The following is a 16,540-nucleotide window of genomic DNA, read 5'->3' as shown; positions in this document are numbered from 1 at the left end:
GATTAAATGCAGACACATAATCAACTTAATTATGTGAACATAGGTTCATGATCAAATGTTAACATTGATCAATAGCCACATTTTGCAACCTTTTTATTATATATATATATATTTTTTTTTTTTAAAAAGCGGCAGCTTCTATAAACCAACAAACTCCTCCTAATACCTTTGGTCCAAGACAAGCCCAAAGCCCCTTCACCCTGGCAGCTAGTGGGAGGATGCCTGAGGAGAGGGTGAACGACTGCCACTTAGCCTTGACCAAGTTCATAGTGAAAGGCCTACACCCCTTTGCAACAGTAGAGTCCAACTGTTTTAGGTAACATTCTGTCAATATACATTACACAGTATATAGTTACATAAATTTTTAGGATATAGATGCATGATAAAAAGGGTTGTATTTCAGCCCCATAATTCCACAATACAATAAACAACAACAACATTTAATAATTATAAAATAACAAATTATAATTGTTTTTTACTGTAGGGAAATGTGCAGGGCACTCAACCCTAAATATACCCCTCCTTCCAGAAGTTATCTAAGCGACACATTAATTCCTTCCTGGTATGATGTTGAAAAGGCCAATGTGATCAGTGAGCTGAAAGATGTGCCAAAGCTGGCTATCACATCAGATGGGTGGACCAGTCTCCGGCAAGATCACCACATCACAGTTACAGTGCACTACACAAGCCAGGGCAGTGTAAAACAGAAGGTCCTTCACACCAGGGCAGTGTACAAATCACAAACTGGCGAAGTAGTGGCAGAGGAGATCCCAGACATCCTGGAAGAGTTTGAGATAGATCCGAGCAAGATTGTAGCTGTGACTGTTGATAATGCTAGCAATATGGATATTGCTATCAAGAAGCTAACGATCCTAAAAATAGGATGTTTTGCACACACATTGAATCTGGCTGCACAGAAAATTTACAAAATTGCATCTATTGATAAATGGGCAGCCCGAATCAGAGCAGTGGTCGTGTGGTTCAAGAGATCCTCAATGTCCAAAACAGTGTTGACAGAAAAGCAACAGCTCCTTGGTAAGTTGAATCTATAAGTGTTATTTTGAATAATTCACACATCTAACAGTATAAAATCAATATTTAAGTGTGTGCTAAATAAATGTGTGTTGTTTTTTGTTGTTGTTGCAGGCCTTCCACAACACTCACTCATCCTGGATGTCAAGACCAGGTGGAACTCTCTATATCTAATGATAGAGAGATTTATGGAGCAGTTTCCAGCAATCCAAGCAGCAGCCTTGGACCCACGACTGCGAAAAGCATTGTCCAAGGACAACCTGGACCGTTTGAAAGGTGAGGACTTCCATAAGGCTGAGGAGTTTGTCCAGATCATACGAATCCTTTATACATCCACATTGTGTGTGTCATGCGAAAAGAATGCCACCTGTGGACAGATCTTACCCATCCTTCAAAAACTGGAAGAACATTTTACTCTGAAGGATGATGATACCATGTTTGTGGCATCAATCAAAGAGAAGGTGTGGGAGAACCTCTCCCAGCGATATCAGAATGATGACATTCAAGCCTTCCTGCATGGGGCCACAGCAATGGACCCCAGATTCAAAGGGAGGTCAGTCACTCAGTGATGCAACTTGGGACAGACTGAGGATGAAAGCTATTGACAGTGGGACAGGACTAACAACAGAGCTGGAACAGACAGATACAGAGCACCAGCAAAAGGATGGGTCATCTGAAGAAGAAGGTGAGGAAATGGAGGAGACAATACCTCCAATGCAGAAAACAAGGAGTGCCTTGGAGGAGCTGTTCTCAGAGGAGGACAGGAAATTAAGGTTGACCATCCAACAGGATACTTCTGCCCTCACCCTTAGCGAACGTGTTGGCCAAGAGGTTGAGGTCTACAAAAGCATGCCTCCCATTCCTATGGCTGAAGATCCTGTGTTGTGGTGGTGGGAGAAGAGAGCTGTTCTGCCCCTCCTCACAAATGTTGCAACAGGCTACCTCTGTGCTCAAGCCTCCTCCACCCCAAGTGAAAGGGTGTTTTCAACTGCAGGGAACACATTAAGCCAGGAAAGGTCCCGTCTTTTGCCAGAAAACGCAAATATGTTAATCTTTCTTCAGAAGAATGGCTAAAGAGTCCCTTTGCAGCCTACCTACATGCCCCACATCTTGCTGTGTATCACTGTATGTTCTTTTACAGAAATTATTTTTACAGAAAAAGTTTATTTAATTTGTTTTACATTAATTTGTTTTTTTGTATAATTGTTATTTGTTCAAACATTGCTGTTTCTTTAACAATAACTAATTGTTTTAATATTTTTACATAAAAAAAAAATAAAGCAATGTTAATTCTGTTTTCAATTGTTGTATGTTCTTAAAAAAACACACACAACACAAAGTACCGATAAGAAAACCGTTAAAGTACCGGACCGTTAAGCAGTACCGGTAAGAGTAGTAATACCGTTAAAACCTTAACGATACCCATCCCTAGTGCTACCACAATATATAAATACGTCTTGATTAAACAAATCTGCAAAATCTGATACTTAGACTTCTGTACTTTCACAGAGGTTTGTTTAATAGCACATAAGTGCTTTCAAAGCACCCTTAAGCAAATATTTTTAGAACAACGTTTGCCTTATTCAACCTTTGGTGGAGTTTATTAAACCTTGAAAGATTATGGGGCGGTTTCACAGACAAGGATTAGACTAGTCCTAGACTAAAGTAAACGTAAGAGCTGTCCAAACTGAAAACTACTTGCACCGACATATCTTAAAATACACCAGTGCCCTTTGTTTTGCCTCAAAATGCACACAAGTAATGTTTTTATTAAGACATGTTTGTTCAAACTTGTTATATTTCCTAATTAAATTTAGGACTAGTCCTGGCTTAATCCAATCCCTGTCCGGGAAACCACCCCTATATAAATTAATGACCTTATGCACTGTTCACTGCATATGGATTTCCATTTCGTGTTTCAGAAGTGACAAAATTTTTAAAATGAACTAACCCTGAGATTTTTTATTGTAGTGTATATAGTGGGTAAGGTATTCTTAACCTTAATTGTCGTTTATAAATGGTAATTAATTATGATTTAGGTGTTTCAATATTTAATCACTGTTTATAATAAAAATGGGAGTTTTAAAATATATTGGGAGTCATTTCACTGATTAAAGTATTAATATTACTAATAAAAGCCTTATTCTCAGCTTTTAACTGTGTGTTATAGTTAAAAAATGAAATCCATTATCATGTTTATATCTAACGTTAGGCTGTTATTTTAATGTAGTCAATGAAGATGTTTTTTCATTAATTTTACTTATCTAGTTTGCGGTAAAAGTCATAGCACATGTTCCAGTGTAGATACTACAATAGACCATGTCTGGCCCCCAGTCTCAAATGTCAAGCTATGCTTATGCATTTATAACGTGTTTAAAACCATTCTACAAAATGACTTTACACAAACTTAAATATCCACACTTTTCTCAGTTTCCGCTCATAGAAACTGTAGGCAACATGAGTGGACGAATGCAGAAGTGACGGTTATGCAGCATCTAACATGCAGCTGTTGTGCCTTGCAGCTAATTCATTACGATGACATAAAAATAACGTCATCAAAAACATACCTCATCTGTGAACATGATTAGTGAATGCCTTCACCTTTGTTATTGTATAATAGCGACATCTAGTGGTGAATATCTACATATTGTGGCTTTTAATGAAACCCAGTGTAAAATAATTTGGTGGTATAAATAATCTGAGATTTAATGTCAAGGCTATTATCATACTGAGTGCTTTTTAAGTATGGCTTATATAACCTGTGTAGTCTACATACACTGACCCACTTTTATTATTTAGTCCCAAGCTTCTAAAATCTAAACTTAAGCAACAGCCCTAAGATTTATGCGTGCATATATTGTTTTTTGTGTACATTGATACAGCAGTCATGATTATTTTATTTTGTAATTGTGACCTACTCAATTAAAGTGAGTATTGTTGTTTAGCTGCTCGTACGATTTCATAGTTTTTACATGCAAACTGTTCTTAAACACCCAATGTTACTGTTTATCTATCATGTGTCATTAATATTTGTTAGGGAAAACCACAATGACATATGTATGTATGACCGCTATCTGCTGGAGGGTTGCTGCCGTTGTTTCTGGTCAAAGTGCCGGCCTGCAGTGAGAAGAGAGATACAACTGGTTAATCTTTAACTACATTCACTTGTAAAGCAGCTCTGGGACACTGAACCTTTGGAGTTTGATATGATGTGATTACTGAATCACCTCAGTGACACGTTGCCAAATTCGGCAGAATGAAGGTCTGAGCTTCCCGGGTGGTGATCTCTGAAATTGCTCAGGTAAGTTCTCTCATATACACCTGAGCTGTGATACACACCTGTATGAAAGCTTTATGGTCTACTAGTTCTGTGGATTGTGCTTCATGTTTTTTATTTAATGATTTGTAAGTCAACTGTCCAGTATGATTCTAAATAGAGTAAATTATAGACAGCCGAGACGTCTATTACATTATACTAAGCAAACTTTATTGTTGTGAATTAAATTGCTCTTCATGTCAAACATCTCTTCAGCTCTTATAAACATACAGTACTGTACTGTACTGATGTAGAGAAGCTGTAGAGAGATCAGCTGTGAGATATTGTAAGAGATGAGCTAATCCATGCTTTTACAAAAAATACTTGCATAGAAACATATGGCACTGTACTAAACTGTCATATTAAATATAACCTTACAGATGTTCGGGGTTGAGCATAATGGTGCGTGTAAGATTCCTCTTTATTAACAGTCTTTACAACTTTAATTTGCATACATTTGTTTAAACATTTTCCTAAGAAGCAGATTAAAGGTTTTTGTGTCGTGAAGCATCTTAGAGTGTTTTTTTTTTTCTGCGAGCCAATGCACGAGATGCATTGCAAGCAGAGCTACACAAATAAATGAAATTGAATTGATCTGAATGTTAAAGTGCAGTTTTTTCTGCGCCTGTGCTACAGTTTGTGTCCATCACATTGGCCTTCAGGACCGTGTGTGTATTTACCTTCAGTCAACATGAGCTGAAAACGCAGCCAGGGATCCAGACGTGATAAGCACAGGTCTGGTTATCTTGTTTATGCAAACGGTAACCAGGCTGTCCACAAGAGAGCTCTAGATAGACAGCAGGCTAATGGAGTTCAGCTCCAACTCTCTTCAAACGCTCGCTTTAATGGCTTCCTAATGTTCTGCTATAACTAATGTGGATCTCTCTTTATGATGTTCACCAACATCTGAGCTTCCTCTAAACCAACTATTTGTGGCCTTTAAGAGGACAGTTCACAATACTTTTTTAAGATGTCAAATAAATCTTTGGTGTCCCCAGAGTATGTTTGTGAAGTTCTAGCTCAAAATACCCCACATATAATTTATTATAGCATGTTAAAATTGCCACTTAGTAGGTGTGAGCAAAAATGTGCCCTTTAAAATGCAAATGAGCTGATCTCTGCACTAAATGGCAGTGCCGTGGTTGGATCTTGCAGATTAAGGGGCGGAGTTATCCCCTTCTGACATCACAAGGGGAGCCAAATTTCAATTATCTATTTTTTCACATGCTTGCAGAGAATGGTTTACCAAAACAGTTCTTTTTCGAACCCAGTCTCACAGAGTTGTGTATAAGTAGCACGAAGTGTAAAAATTGTGCAATATATAAGCCAAATTCCACTGTGGCGTGCATATGATACGCCAGTCCTTCCATTCACTTAAACGGTGCATCTTTTTTTTTGTCGTTTTATTTATTGGTTTTTCAAATTTCGTGCTTTTTTACCATTTTCCTTGGGTTTAGGGTTAGAGGAACTTTTTGTTATATAAAATGACATCCTAACCCAAACTCCAATTCTAACCTCCAAGTGACCATGGCTTAAATATAACCAAAAACATGGAGAAACCTGTATATTAAATAACCTCCTTAAGCAAATCTGAAATCTAACCTTAAACCCAAGCAAAAATGTGGAATTTGGCGTACGTATTGCACGATTTTTACACTTCATGCTATTTATACGCATGAGACTGGGTAGTCTTTATCACATTTTCTGGGTTAATAGAAGCACTGGGAACTCAATTATAGCACTTAAACGTGAAAAAGTCTGATTGTCTTGATATGTTCCCTTTAAACAAACTGTATGGATTGAATTAAGGTCAATTAATTGTTTTGGTGTGTAAACACCAGCTAGCGAATGTACAGGACACATCTATATAGCATTGTCATGGATGATGAGAAGCTTTGTTGAATGAATGGTGCAAAGGTTTAAGCTGTGAAAGGTCAGATATCTGTTCTTTAGTTCTATTCAGTTAGACTTTTTTACAATGCGGGTTATCTTTGTACTAAACCCTCCTTTTAACCATAGGTTAAGGAGAATTTCACACTTGTGTTTTACAAGTGGGGTTATAACCTGAAATTAATCTAGGGTTATGAAACCCTGCTGTTATGAAATGAAAATGTTAACCCAGGGTTTATGAATGTACACAGCATAAACCCCCATAATCCCAAACCTGGTGGTACCCATAATATATACACCAGCAGTGTACATTTAACACTGGTGATTTTGCTGTGTGATTATGAATACCCAGGATTATCTAACTGCTGGTTAAGTATGAACAGTGTGAAACTTCCGTTAACCTGGGGTTTGGAATAACCCGGGATGTGAAAAGTGAGTTAAGTTTGAGACAGTCATGAGGGTTGAGCTCTGTCCTGTTCTTATAGGAGATCTGAAAAGACTCTCACAGATATGGTCACCACTGTCACCTTTGACCTCTGGTCTTCTTCATCATTCTGCAACGATCAAGAGAAACTAAAGGAGAGGATGATAAATAAACACTCTGGTGATGCTTTTAAAGACCTATGGTGGTTGTGATGTGATTCAATCATGCTTATCTGATCCTGAACCAGAAACAATTCAATATCAAGACCTTCATGATGATATGAAGGCTGATTACAGCTGATGATTTAAACGCAACAGAACTATTTACACCTCTGTCATATAGCACAAATTCTCTTAAAGCTCCCATGACACAAGCTGTTTCTGCATTTCTGATGTTAATCTGGAGTACCTATAGAGTAGTATGACATCCTTTATATCTCCGAAGAGTCTTTAGTTTAATCAGATTTATAAAAGAAAGATTAGCTTTACCTAATCTTTCTGATAACGTACGAAAAAATGAAGGAGGAGTTATACCGCGTGAGGAGCGAGTACGAGTCATGCAACACTATACAACACTGTTTTAACTTATGATTCACTACATGTTCGTGTCATTTATATAATTTGCACGCGACTATTTCCAACATAAGACAGAAGTCTTACTTACCACGTGCAACTCGTCATGACCCGGTTGGGAAAATCCAGTGCATCAAACACACACGCAAAACACCGCTGCTACCCCGGATAATAAACTATATCCATTGTTTTCATAAGGCTGGATTTCTTCTCCTTTCATCCAAAAACACACTTCATCTTTCGTGCCATTGTTGAGTTTTGAAATTAAACAAAGCTGAGTGGCGTGATAAGATGTTTGCAAGCTCTAGCGTCTCCCGCTGATTGACGGGTGGGCGGGGTTTTCCGGGGGAAGTGCCCATATAAAGAAGTGATACGTATAGAAAACCCCTGAAACGTCAGTTGGACCTGTATTCGAAAAAAAAACTTTCCGAAACTTGTACGAACCCTGGCGAAGTGCATTCGGCACAGAAATACTCTGTAACATGTCTAACTGCTTTTTTGACACTTTGCCTACGTTAAGCATGAGGAAACAACTCTATAACTGTGATAATAAGTCAGAATGCTTGAAATACCATTGAACCACCCCCTTAAATATCTAGATGATTTCTCCTAGACAGCCTTGAAATTAGAACCAGGGGCAAATTGAGACATTTGTTGTTCGAGCTGTTTATTTTTAAGTTTTTTTCTTCTGAAAAACAGACCATGGTTCCCTTGTGTGTCTTTCTTAAAGTTTCAAATGAGAACTCAATAATGGCTTAGATTTACTCAGCCATTAAAAGTTATAGTGAGTTTTAAAAGCAACATCTGAAAGAAAACAATAGACGCTGAGACCTCGATGTCTCCTAAGCTATAAACTGATCATGAGTTTTACTTTAGGATCATCCGGCATGACAGTAGAAATGCGGCTTTTTGAAGCTGCTTTCCTGCGTTCTCATTGGAGGAAATCATTCCTGTGCTTGTTGTGAAATGGAGATATGAGAAACACTGAAACTGCTGTTTTGATTTGCTTCAGTTTAGTTAATAATTATTCCACGGTCCTTGACCTGGAGGTGAGGAAAATGGTTCTTTCTCCACTTTTTTGCAAACATGACCCACCAGATAAAAGTCAGTATATATAAAGTTGACAGAGACTTTGATCAGAGATTAAATTAAAATGTTACACCAATAATTTAAATGTTGCCATGCACTGTAGCATCAATGTCACATATATTTTGTATTGTAAGCACATCCAGTATAGGAGTGTGATCAGCACATATGGCCTTTTTACCTTTGAACCCTCTCAAGATTGTAAGCGATATTTTTTGCCGTCTTATCACAGAGAAACGCTGCTTTGTCCTGTCACTGATGTGTGTTTGAACTTTGGTTTAATTTCAGTGAGCACCCCTAATTTTGATGATTTATTGCTGATAATCACTCACAATGGAAACCAATCAAAAATGCACGGATGGGCTGACGGGAACACAGAAAGAAGCTGCGCTGCGAGCTCTCGTCCTGCGCACTGGATATCAAATACATCAGGTATGAGCCCACAGGATCTCGAGAGGTTACATGGAGAGCAAATGAAGTCTCCTGCTTCTCAGATGTTCCTCCTGAGAAAAAGACCCAAGTAATCTCACACAGAGAGAGATCTGAGATCTGATCTGTATGTGGTTTAGTTGTCAGGACTGTTATAGCTCCATCCTGTAGTGAAAATAAAAAATGCACTCAAGCATCTACGTTAACATGCACAAAATTGTGTCAATCCAACTGAATTTAATTCGATTGCAGGTTACGACGAACAGTTTACATGCACCCTAAGTATTGCAATCTGACTAATTCGCTGAAACAGTTTAAAAGTAGCCCAAATCTAAACTTCGCCAAAAAGCAGAGGACTTGGCAATGCAGCGCACAGCAACCCATGTCGAGTTCATGCTTTATCTTTGGATAAATGTACAAAATAAAAAGTTGATCTTTTAAAGATTTCAGGTATAGGCAATGAAAACAAACTTTTCGAAAGGTACAACGCTATTTTATTGCTTTATGTAATGTAATGAACGACATGAATGCTGCAGAATGTACAGCACATAACCTTATTACCTTAATAATGCATGTTGCCATTGCCTTGCTATTGCATGTTTTTTTGTGACAAGAATCACGTGATATGTAAATAAGAGGTAAATATAAGACGTAAACTTAAGAACAATTCATCTGCGCATGTTCACAAGGTATTTTTATATGCAGTTGAGAAATACTACTGTTTTTCTACTGATTTCTACTAACGGATCTCATATCGGACTACACCACCGCTTTCATTACGATTGAAATTTGCATCCGATTAACTTTAATCTTGATTAAGGTGTTTACATGAAGGCTTTTCTATCCAACTGAGCCATCAATAAGATTACAAACGGATTATAGCATGTTATGCTCCATCATAACGTATGGAAGAATTATTTGTTGTGGTTTATCTTTTGAGGAGGTCTCTGTGTGAAGTATGGTAGTTTGTAATATTTCTTTATAATACTTTTCTCAGGAGAATGGACAGAGGAGATATGGTGGTCCACCTCCAGATTGGGAAGGTGCACCTCCAGAGAGAGGCAGTGAAATATTTATTGGAAAACTTCCTAGAGATTTGTTTGAGGATGAACTTGTGCCACTCTGTGAAAAGGTAAGAAAAATCACTTCACCATTATCAGCCTGTGAATGACTTTATTTTCTCATTGAACTATTGATGTTGCATGAGGAAGACAACCGGTGTCCATAAAGCACAAAATGACTGTTGAAGTAGCCAGCAAATCATAAATATATATATATATATATATATATATATATATATATATATATATATTTTTTTTTTTTTTTAAAAAAATAACACTAACAAATGTCATGTTTGTCTGTAGTTTGGCAAAATTTATGAAGTACGGATGATGATGGATTTCAACGGCAACAATCGAGGTTATGCTTTTGTTACCTTCTCCACAAAACAAGAGGCTAAAAATGCCATGAAACAGCTCAACAACTATGAGATCAGGTGATGAGAAATAAAAATATATATATGAAATATATTAGCCCAGACTTCTATGTTCTTACTGCTATCCAAATAAGTCATTCTCTCAGTGTTGAAAGGAAAGCATGCTGATTTCTGGCTTCTCATGCTGTAAACACAGGAACGGGAGACTTTTGGGTGTGTGTGCGAGTGTAGACAACTGCCGACTGTTTGTAGGAGGAATTCCCAAAACTAAAAAGAGGGAAGAGATCCTGGCGGAGATGAAGAAGGTGACGGATGGCGTCGTGGACGTCATTGTTTATCCAAGCGCTGCCGACAAGACCAAGAACCGAGGTTTCGCCTTTGTGGAGTATGAGAGTCATCGAGCTGCTGCGATGGCAAGAAGGAAATTACTGCCGGGTAAAACAACAAGCACAAGTTATAATAAATATGTCTTCAAAAATAATGCCGTAACTCTGAATAATATGTACAAGTTTTTCAATGTGATCAGATGAGTTAGTCACTCGGCTAGAGGTCTTATTGATTATGAACTCATGTTGAGTCTAAAGGTGCTTAAGTTCATTGACCAGCTGATCTAAAACCCTGACCTGTGTCTGTCTGTCTGTCTGTCTGTCTGTCTGTCTGTCTGTCTCTGTAGGGAGAATTCAGTTGTGGGGTCATGCTATTGCTGTTGACTGGGCCGAACCGGAAGTGGAGGTGGATGAAGACACCATGTCCACAGTTAAAATCCTCTATGTTCGTAATCTGATGTTAGCCACGACAGAGGAGACCATCGAGAAAGAGTTCAATAACATCAAACCTGGTCAGCTGACACAATAATCACTACATTTTTCTAAAATGTATCTTCACACTGAACTGACAAACAGTATTAACTGTAAAAATAAATCATTGGTGTCCCCAGAGTGTGTATGTGAAGTTTTAGCTCAAAATACCCTGCAGATAATTTATTATAGCATGTTAAAATTGCCACATTGTAAGTGTGAGAAAAAATGTGCCATTTTTGGGTATGTTCTTTTAAATGCAAATGAGTTGATATGCACTAAATTGCAGAGCCATAGTTGGATAGTGCAGATTAAGGGGCAGTATTATCCCCTTTTGACATCACAAGGGGAGCCAAATTTCAATTACCTATTTTTGTACATGCTTGCAGAGATTGGTTTATCGAAACTAAGTTACTGGGTTGATCTTATTAAAATTTTCTATGTTGATTGAAGCACTTAAACATTAAAAAGGCAGATTTTTATGATATGTCCCCTTTTAAATTACAAGTTGGATCACACAGAAAAGATTATCATTCATATCTGATTGTGCAAGTTTAAAAGGGTAACTTTGGTTATGGGCAATAGCAATTATCATCCTTACCAAGGCAACACAAAGTATCCACTGACTGTTTTATAAGATGTGATGAGAAGTTTAAGCAATGTTGTTCATCCACAGGTGCTGTTGAGCGTGTGAAGAAGATCAGAGATTATGCTTTCGTTCATTTCTCTCAGAGAGAAGACGCCATCAACGCAATGAACACATTGAATGGAAAGGTAAACAGGACGCAAGCAAATCTAACCTCAATCTATAATGAACAAAGTAATGCTGGATAATAACCACAGACATCCATCCAGGTCATCGATGGTTCTCCTATTGAGGTCACGCTTGCCAAGCCCGTGGATAAAGACAATTATGTTCGGTACACCCGCGGCACCGGTGGTCGTGGAGCGCCTCTGCTCCAGGGAGATTACGCTTACACCGTGGGTCAACTTTACGACCCGTCGGCCGCCTATCTGGGCGCACCCATATTCTATGCTCCGCACGCATACACAACTGTCCCAAATCAGTTCCGCTTCCCCAGTGTTAAAGGACAAGTGAGCACCCGAGGACTGGTGCGCTCGCCCTCTGTGAGAGGTGGGTGATATCTGAATCAAAAAATCCATCTCTACTGATTTGTCTGTTGAAATCCAAATGTGATAATAATGAAAACCTGTGAGAGAAATTATTTTTAGAAAAATCTATTTGCAGTTAATAACATTGAATCCCTTCAGCTAAGAAAGAGAAAATAACAAAATCAATCTGAAGTTCAGTCAGACTGAAAGATCTTCCTAACCTAACCTAAATCAGTTCAGACCAGCAAATCATCTCAAAGCTGCTTTGTAATCATGTGTAATCAAGTTTCTGGTGAAAATATGCAGTTTGTTTCTTCATCTATATATGTAAAAACTTTCTGACTCCTAATGACTTTAAATAATCAATGTAAAAGAAGTTTATCAGTGTACAATTATTAAAAGAGACGTATGCAATGCAGAATCTCTGAATAATGCTGACATTTGTGATGTGTCACATTACATCAGTTCTAACATACTGTGTGATGCATGCATGTGACCATGACTAAAACTAAATTCATTGTGTTCATAGTTTTCTTGTGTATCATTTAAATTTGTTGTCCATGCCTGCATATTACAGTCCAGTGATATTAATATTAACTAATGAATCAAAAATCAAATCAATTCAAATCTGTGAAAGATGATAAAAATTCAATCTGTGAGCAACATATTTGATCTCTGTAATGTGCTGGCTTGGAATCTTTAAGATTCAGTTTCTCTGAAATTTGATTGAATCCTGGATGATTTCTGCTGATTTGATTCGACTCAATGCCTTCTTGCATTCCTAGAAATTTACATGAATGTACCTGTAGGGGCAGCGGGCGTGCGTGGTTTGGGTGGGCGAGGATACCTCGCCTATGCAGGCGTGGGTCGTGGGTGTGCAACGTACCAACTCAAGACAGACAAACGTCCCGATGATAAACTCTATGATCTTCTCCCGGGCATGGAGCTCACGCCCATGAACCCAGTCACCCTAAAGCCCCCGGGCATTAAACACACCCCACAGGTAGACTCGTACACACAGAGCGAAAGCATCATATATGGCTTAAATTTTTTTTTAGAAATGAAATTCATCTTGGTTTTTTGCAGATCTTGGAGGATATTTGCCAAAAGAATAACTGGGGGCAACCTGTTTACCAGCTTCACTCTGCTATCGGACCCGATCAGAGGCAACTGTTTCTCTACAAAGTCACCATCCCAGCTTTAGCTTCTCAGTATCCAAATATGTACGTCACCTCTTCTGTCTCAAGCACACCAGCATTGAGCTATATCTGAAAACCCTACTGATTCACTTATCCACATACTGACTGTAGATTTTTTCCATTGTGTTTGCTTGTGAAAGGTATGAATATTAATATTAAAGGAAACAAAATGATGGACTGCCACTCCAAAGTTTAAAAAACTATCCCATGATTAAGTGAATTATTATTTGTTCTAATATTTGTCTAAAAATCTTACAAAATTTTGAGCGAATTTTTCAGAACGATTATCAAAACATACACAGAGTTAAAATTAATAAATACATTTTTGCTTCAGTTTTTTATAAATTGATCCATGTTATCTAGTGGATAACCGTGGTATTACAGATTACCATAAATCACTCATTTTTTTATGCAAATGTTTTCTCTTCTTAATGGCGGGGAATGAGTTAATGGATGGCAGGTAGTTTTAGGATGCAGGCCTTTCTTGGGCTGGGCCCAAATACTCACACTTGCAGTCTTTGCTGTTCATGATCGTAGATCGTATTCAAGGCTAAGCGTATACCATCATGCATCATGTTCTGGGTGTAAATCATGAGACTTTTGCCCAAATCTCGCAAGATGTCGCGGAAACGTTTAAATGTAAGTTAATAAATGGATATAATATATTTTGATAGTAAAATGGAAAGTGTTGCACATTTCATTGGTGCAAACATGTTATGTATTTTGTAAAACATCTGCAATCACACAATTCGAAACAACATTAAGTGTGTCATTTATTTAGGGACTACTGAATAAACAATACACTTTAATAAAGCTGCATGGACAAAAATGAAGAGTTTTTTACTTTAACTTTATATATAAAGTAGCCTAAATAAAAAAAATGAATATGTTTTGGTGCAAATTTGCTGCCCTTTACTCGGATTGACGTTTACACTTGCTAGTGTCCCATTGGGTACTGATTCTACATGCACGATTGGGTTCTTCACACCCACTAAAACACTTGTGCAAAATACAAAAAATAAACTGTAATGCGTAAGTACAATATAAGTAGTCAAGTGGTCAAGTGCAAAGTCCGCAAGTGTGGGTATTTGAATGCAGCCATCTTCTAGTCTCGGTTGAACTTGTCAGATCCCTGCTCACAAACACATTTCACTCACAATTTAATACTGTGGCTTACCATTGTTCCCCCCATGTGTCCAAACAGACACCCGTTCACACCCGCCAAACTCTGTGCATCACTGGATGAGGCGAAACTCCACGCGGCGGAGCACACGCTACAGATCCTCGGCCTGCAGACAGAGGGCGCTGATGCCTCCGCTGCTGCATTCCAAGGTATGTAAGGTCTGTAAGACTATTCTTTACTATAGTATCACATTCACTCTTATCCTGGAATACATCAACCACAGACTAGGATCAATATCAATAAATCAATATCAGTATTTTGTACGATGTTTACACTATAATGTCTGATCATGGCACGACCTTTATTAATAACAGCTTGAATCTAAACCCATTTGTGACAGTAAAATAATTTTCTTTCAAATTTTATTTTGCTTAAGCCTTTGTGTTGCTGTTGTGCTTACAGGTTATACAATTGCCAGCACAGCTGCCATGGCCCCCTCACCCCTGAAACAGGCAGTTTCTCTGGGTCACGACCTGACTGCGTATACCACATATGAGGGTTACCCTGCATTTGCTGTGGCCACTCGTGGGGATGGATATGGAGTGTTTTAAAGCTGAAAAATATCATTCATAGTCTTATAGTCACGTAACATTCGTTTGTGTTTCGTGTATCTCGTCGTGTTTATAGGTTTGTTAGATTAACGATTCTTTCGAGTTGTCATAAGCTCATTTCTTCCTATTAGTTCATATGTTTTGAAGTATATTACATTAATGGAGAATATGAGTCATCTTTTGTCTTAACTCAGGAAGCTGATGGCATGACAGCTGTCGTATACTCATGTTTTTAGAAAATGACAATTTTTATGCTTTTGTCTGCTTTCTTTCATCAGATTGGTAGTATCTGCAATGCAAAACCTCTCTGTTGGTTGCTAACTGTCATGACACTCTTAAAAATGTTGGGTTATTTTCCACCCAGCGGTGGGTCAAAAAGGGACGAACCTAACCCGTTAGGTTGTAATATAATCTATCCTGTGTTATTTAAACTTATTGTTGGGTAAAATAAAAACATTTTCTGGTTTAATTTAACCCAGCTGCTGGGTTTGCCCCTTTTAGAGCCAACATATACACTTTGGGTTGTATGGAAGCCAATTTCCGCCACATAAGAAAAAAAATCATCTTTTTTTGGTAAATCATTACGAAATAAAAATCGAAATTATGACTTTTAAAGTTTGACTTTTATCTTATAATTCCAATGTTTTATTCTCATAATTATGATTTAACAGTAAATTTTTTCTTATGTGGCGGAAATGGGCTTCCATATTGATTGAAACATCTCTTAAGCAGAATAATTATTTTCTATTTTAACTTTCATTTTTATTACCTTTAAAATATCTTCTAGCTGCCTGTGAATGATTTTCTATATTAACAGTAAACCACTGTAATGAAACGATGGACCACACATTAATATATTACAGCGCTGCATGATACAGACCTTCATGCAGATATTTACTTTAATAAGCTTTGATGCTGAGCTTTATTTAAAAGGGTTTGTTTTGTGTTGGTGATCTTTCTGTATGAACGCCCATATGAAGAGTTTTATCAGTATGCTGTACTGTATACTCTATGCTTTAACATGAAGCCGGCTGTTCACACATGCTAGTTCATATACTAGTTTTTTTTTCTACATTTTATAGAATTTTCTCACATTTTCACAGCTCATACTTTTGTACATGGAGAATATGACAGTGATCCTTAATACACACACACACACACACACACACACACTCATACATACATTTGTGTTAAATAAGATGCCGTAACGGTGACAGTATTAAAGTTTATGTAGCACTTAAAACATATTTTTATAGCTGAATTTCAGCTGTGTTTGTCTGCTGTTTGTCTTTAAATCATTGACTGTTTTGAAGTAATTCATTGTGTCAGTGATCGACATTAAAACTGGAGGGAGAATTCAACAGGCACCAATTAGGACAAAAGAATAAGCTGAGAGCTACAGAATGTAAGAGATGAATCAACTAACCACCAATAAATTAAATTCACAAAACATTTCTGTTTACTTGTATATTTGAGACAAATTTTAATGATAAAGAGTTATTATATACTAAGC

General features: G+C 37.6%; 1 protein-coding gene across 3 annotated transcripts; it reads left to right on the top strand.

Moving 5' to 3' along the window:
- Window positions 1–4,180: 4,180 nt before the first annotated feature.
- On the top strand, window positions 4,181–16,479 carry a1cf (apobec1 complementation factor). Of its 3 annotated transcripts, none has more exons than XM_065242762.1 (12): window positions 4,181–4,333; window positions 8,609–8,752; window positions 9,747–9,881; window positions 10,114–10,244; window positions 10,381–10,619; window positions 10,858–11,022; window positions 11,658–11,755; window positions 11,837–12,116; window positions 12,904–13,097; window positions 13,181–13,317; window positions 14,498–14,625; window positions 14,879–16,479. In XM_065242762.1, exons 2-12 carry the CDS (start codon window positions 8,654–8,656, stop codon window positions 15,025–15,027), a joined length of 1,755 nt encoding a protein of 584 aa, XP_065098834.1. In that variant the 5' UTR covers window positions 4,181–4,333; window positions 8,609–8,653; the 3' UTR covers window positions 15,028–16,479. The 3 variants fall into 3 exon arrangements, with proteins under 3 accessions (XP_065098834.1, XP_065098833.1, XP_065098835.1); XM_065242761.1 differs by having other exon boundaries at window positions 12,880–13,097; XM_065242763.2 differs by having other exon boundaries at window positions 12,880–13,097; window positions 14,498–14,634; window positions 14,879–15,018.
- Window positions 16,480–16,540: the final 61 nt, after the last annotated feature.

Source organism: Paramisgurnus dabryanus, chromosome 1 (assembly GCF_030506205.2).
Source record: "Paramisgurnus dabryanus chromosome 1, PD_genome_1.1, whole genome shotgun sequence".
Lineage (NCBI taxonomy): Eukaryota > Metazoa > Chordata > Actinopteri > Cypriniformes > Cobitidae > Paramisgurnus > Paramisgurnus dabryanus.
The sequence above is the reverse complement of the archived record's forward strand: the minus strand, read 5'-3'. Positions and strand labels throughout refer to the sequence as shown.

Excerpts from the sequence above, each read along its gene's own strand:
- a1cf (XM_065242761.1), top strand. The coding sequence starts at position 8,654 with ATGGAAACCAATCAAAAATGCACGGATGGGCTGACGGGAACACAGAAA. Across the intron at positions 9,882-10,113 it reads TTGTGCCACTCTGTGAAAAG|TTTGGCAAAATTTATGAAGT; the intron begins GTAAGAAAAATC and ends GTTTGTCTGTAG. Across the intron at positions 10,620-10,857 it reads AAGAAGGAAATTACTGCCGG|GGAGAATTCAGTTGTGGGGT; the intron begins GTAAAACAACAA and ends CTGTCTCTGTAG.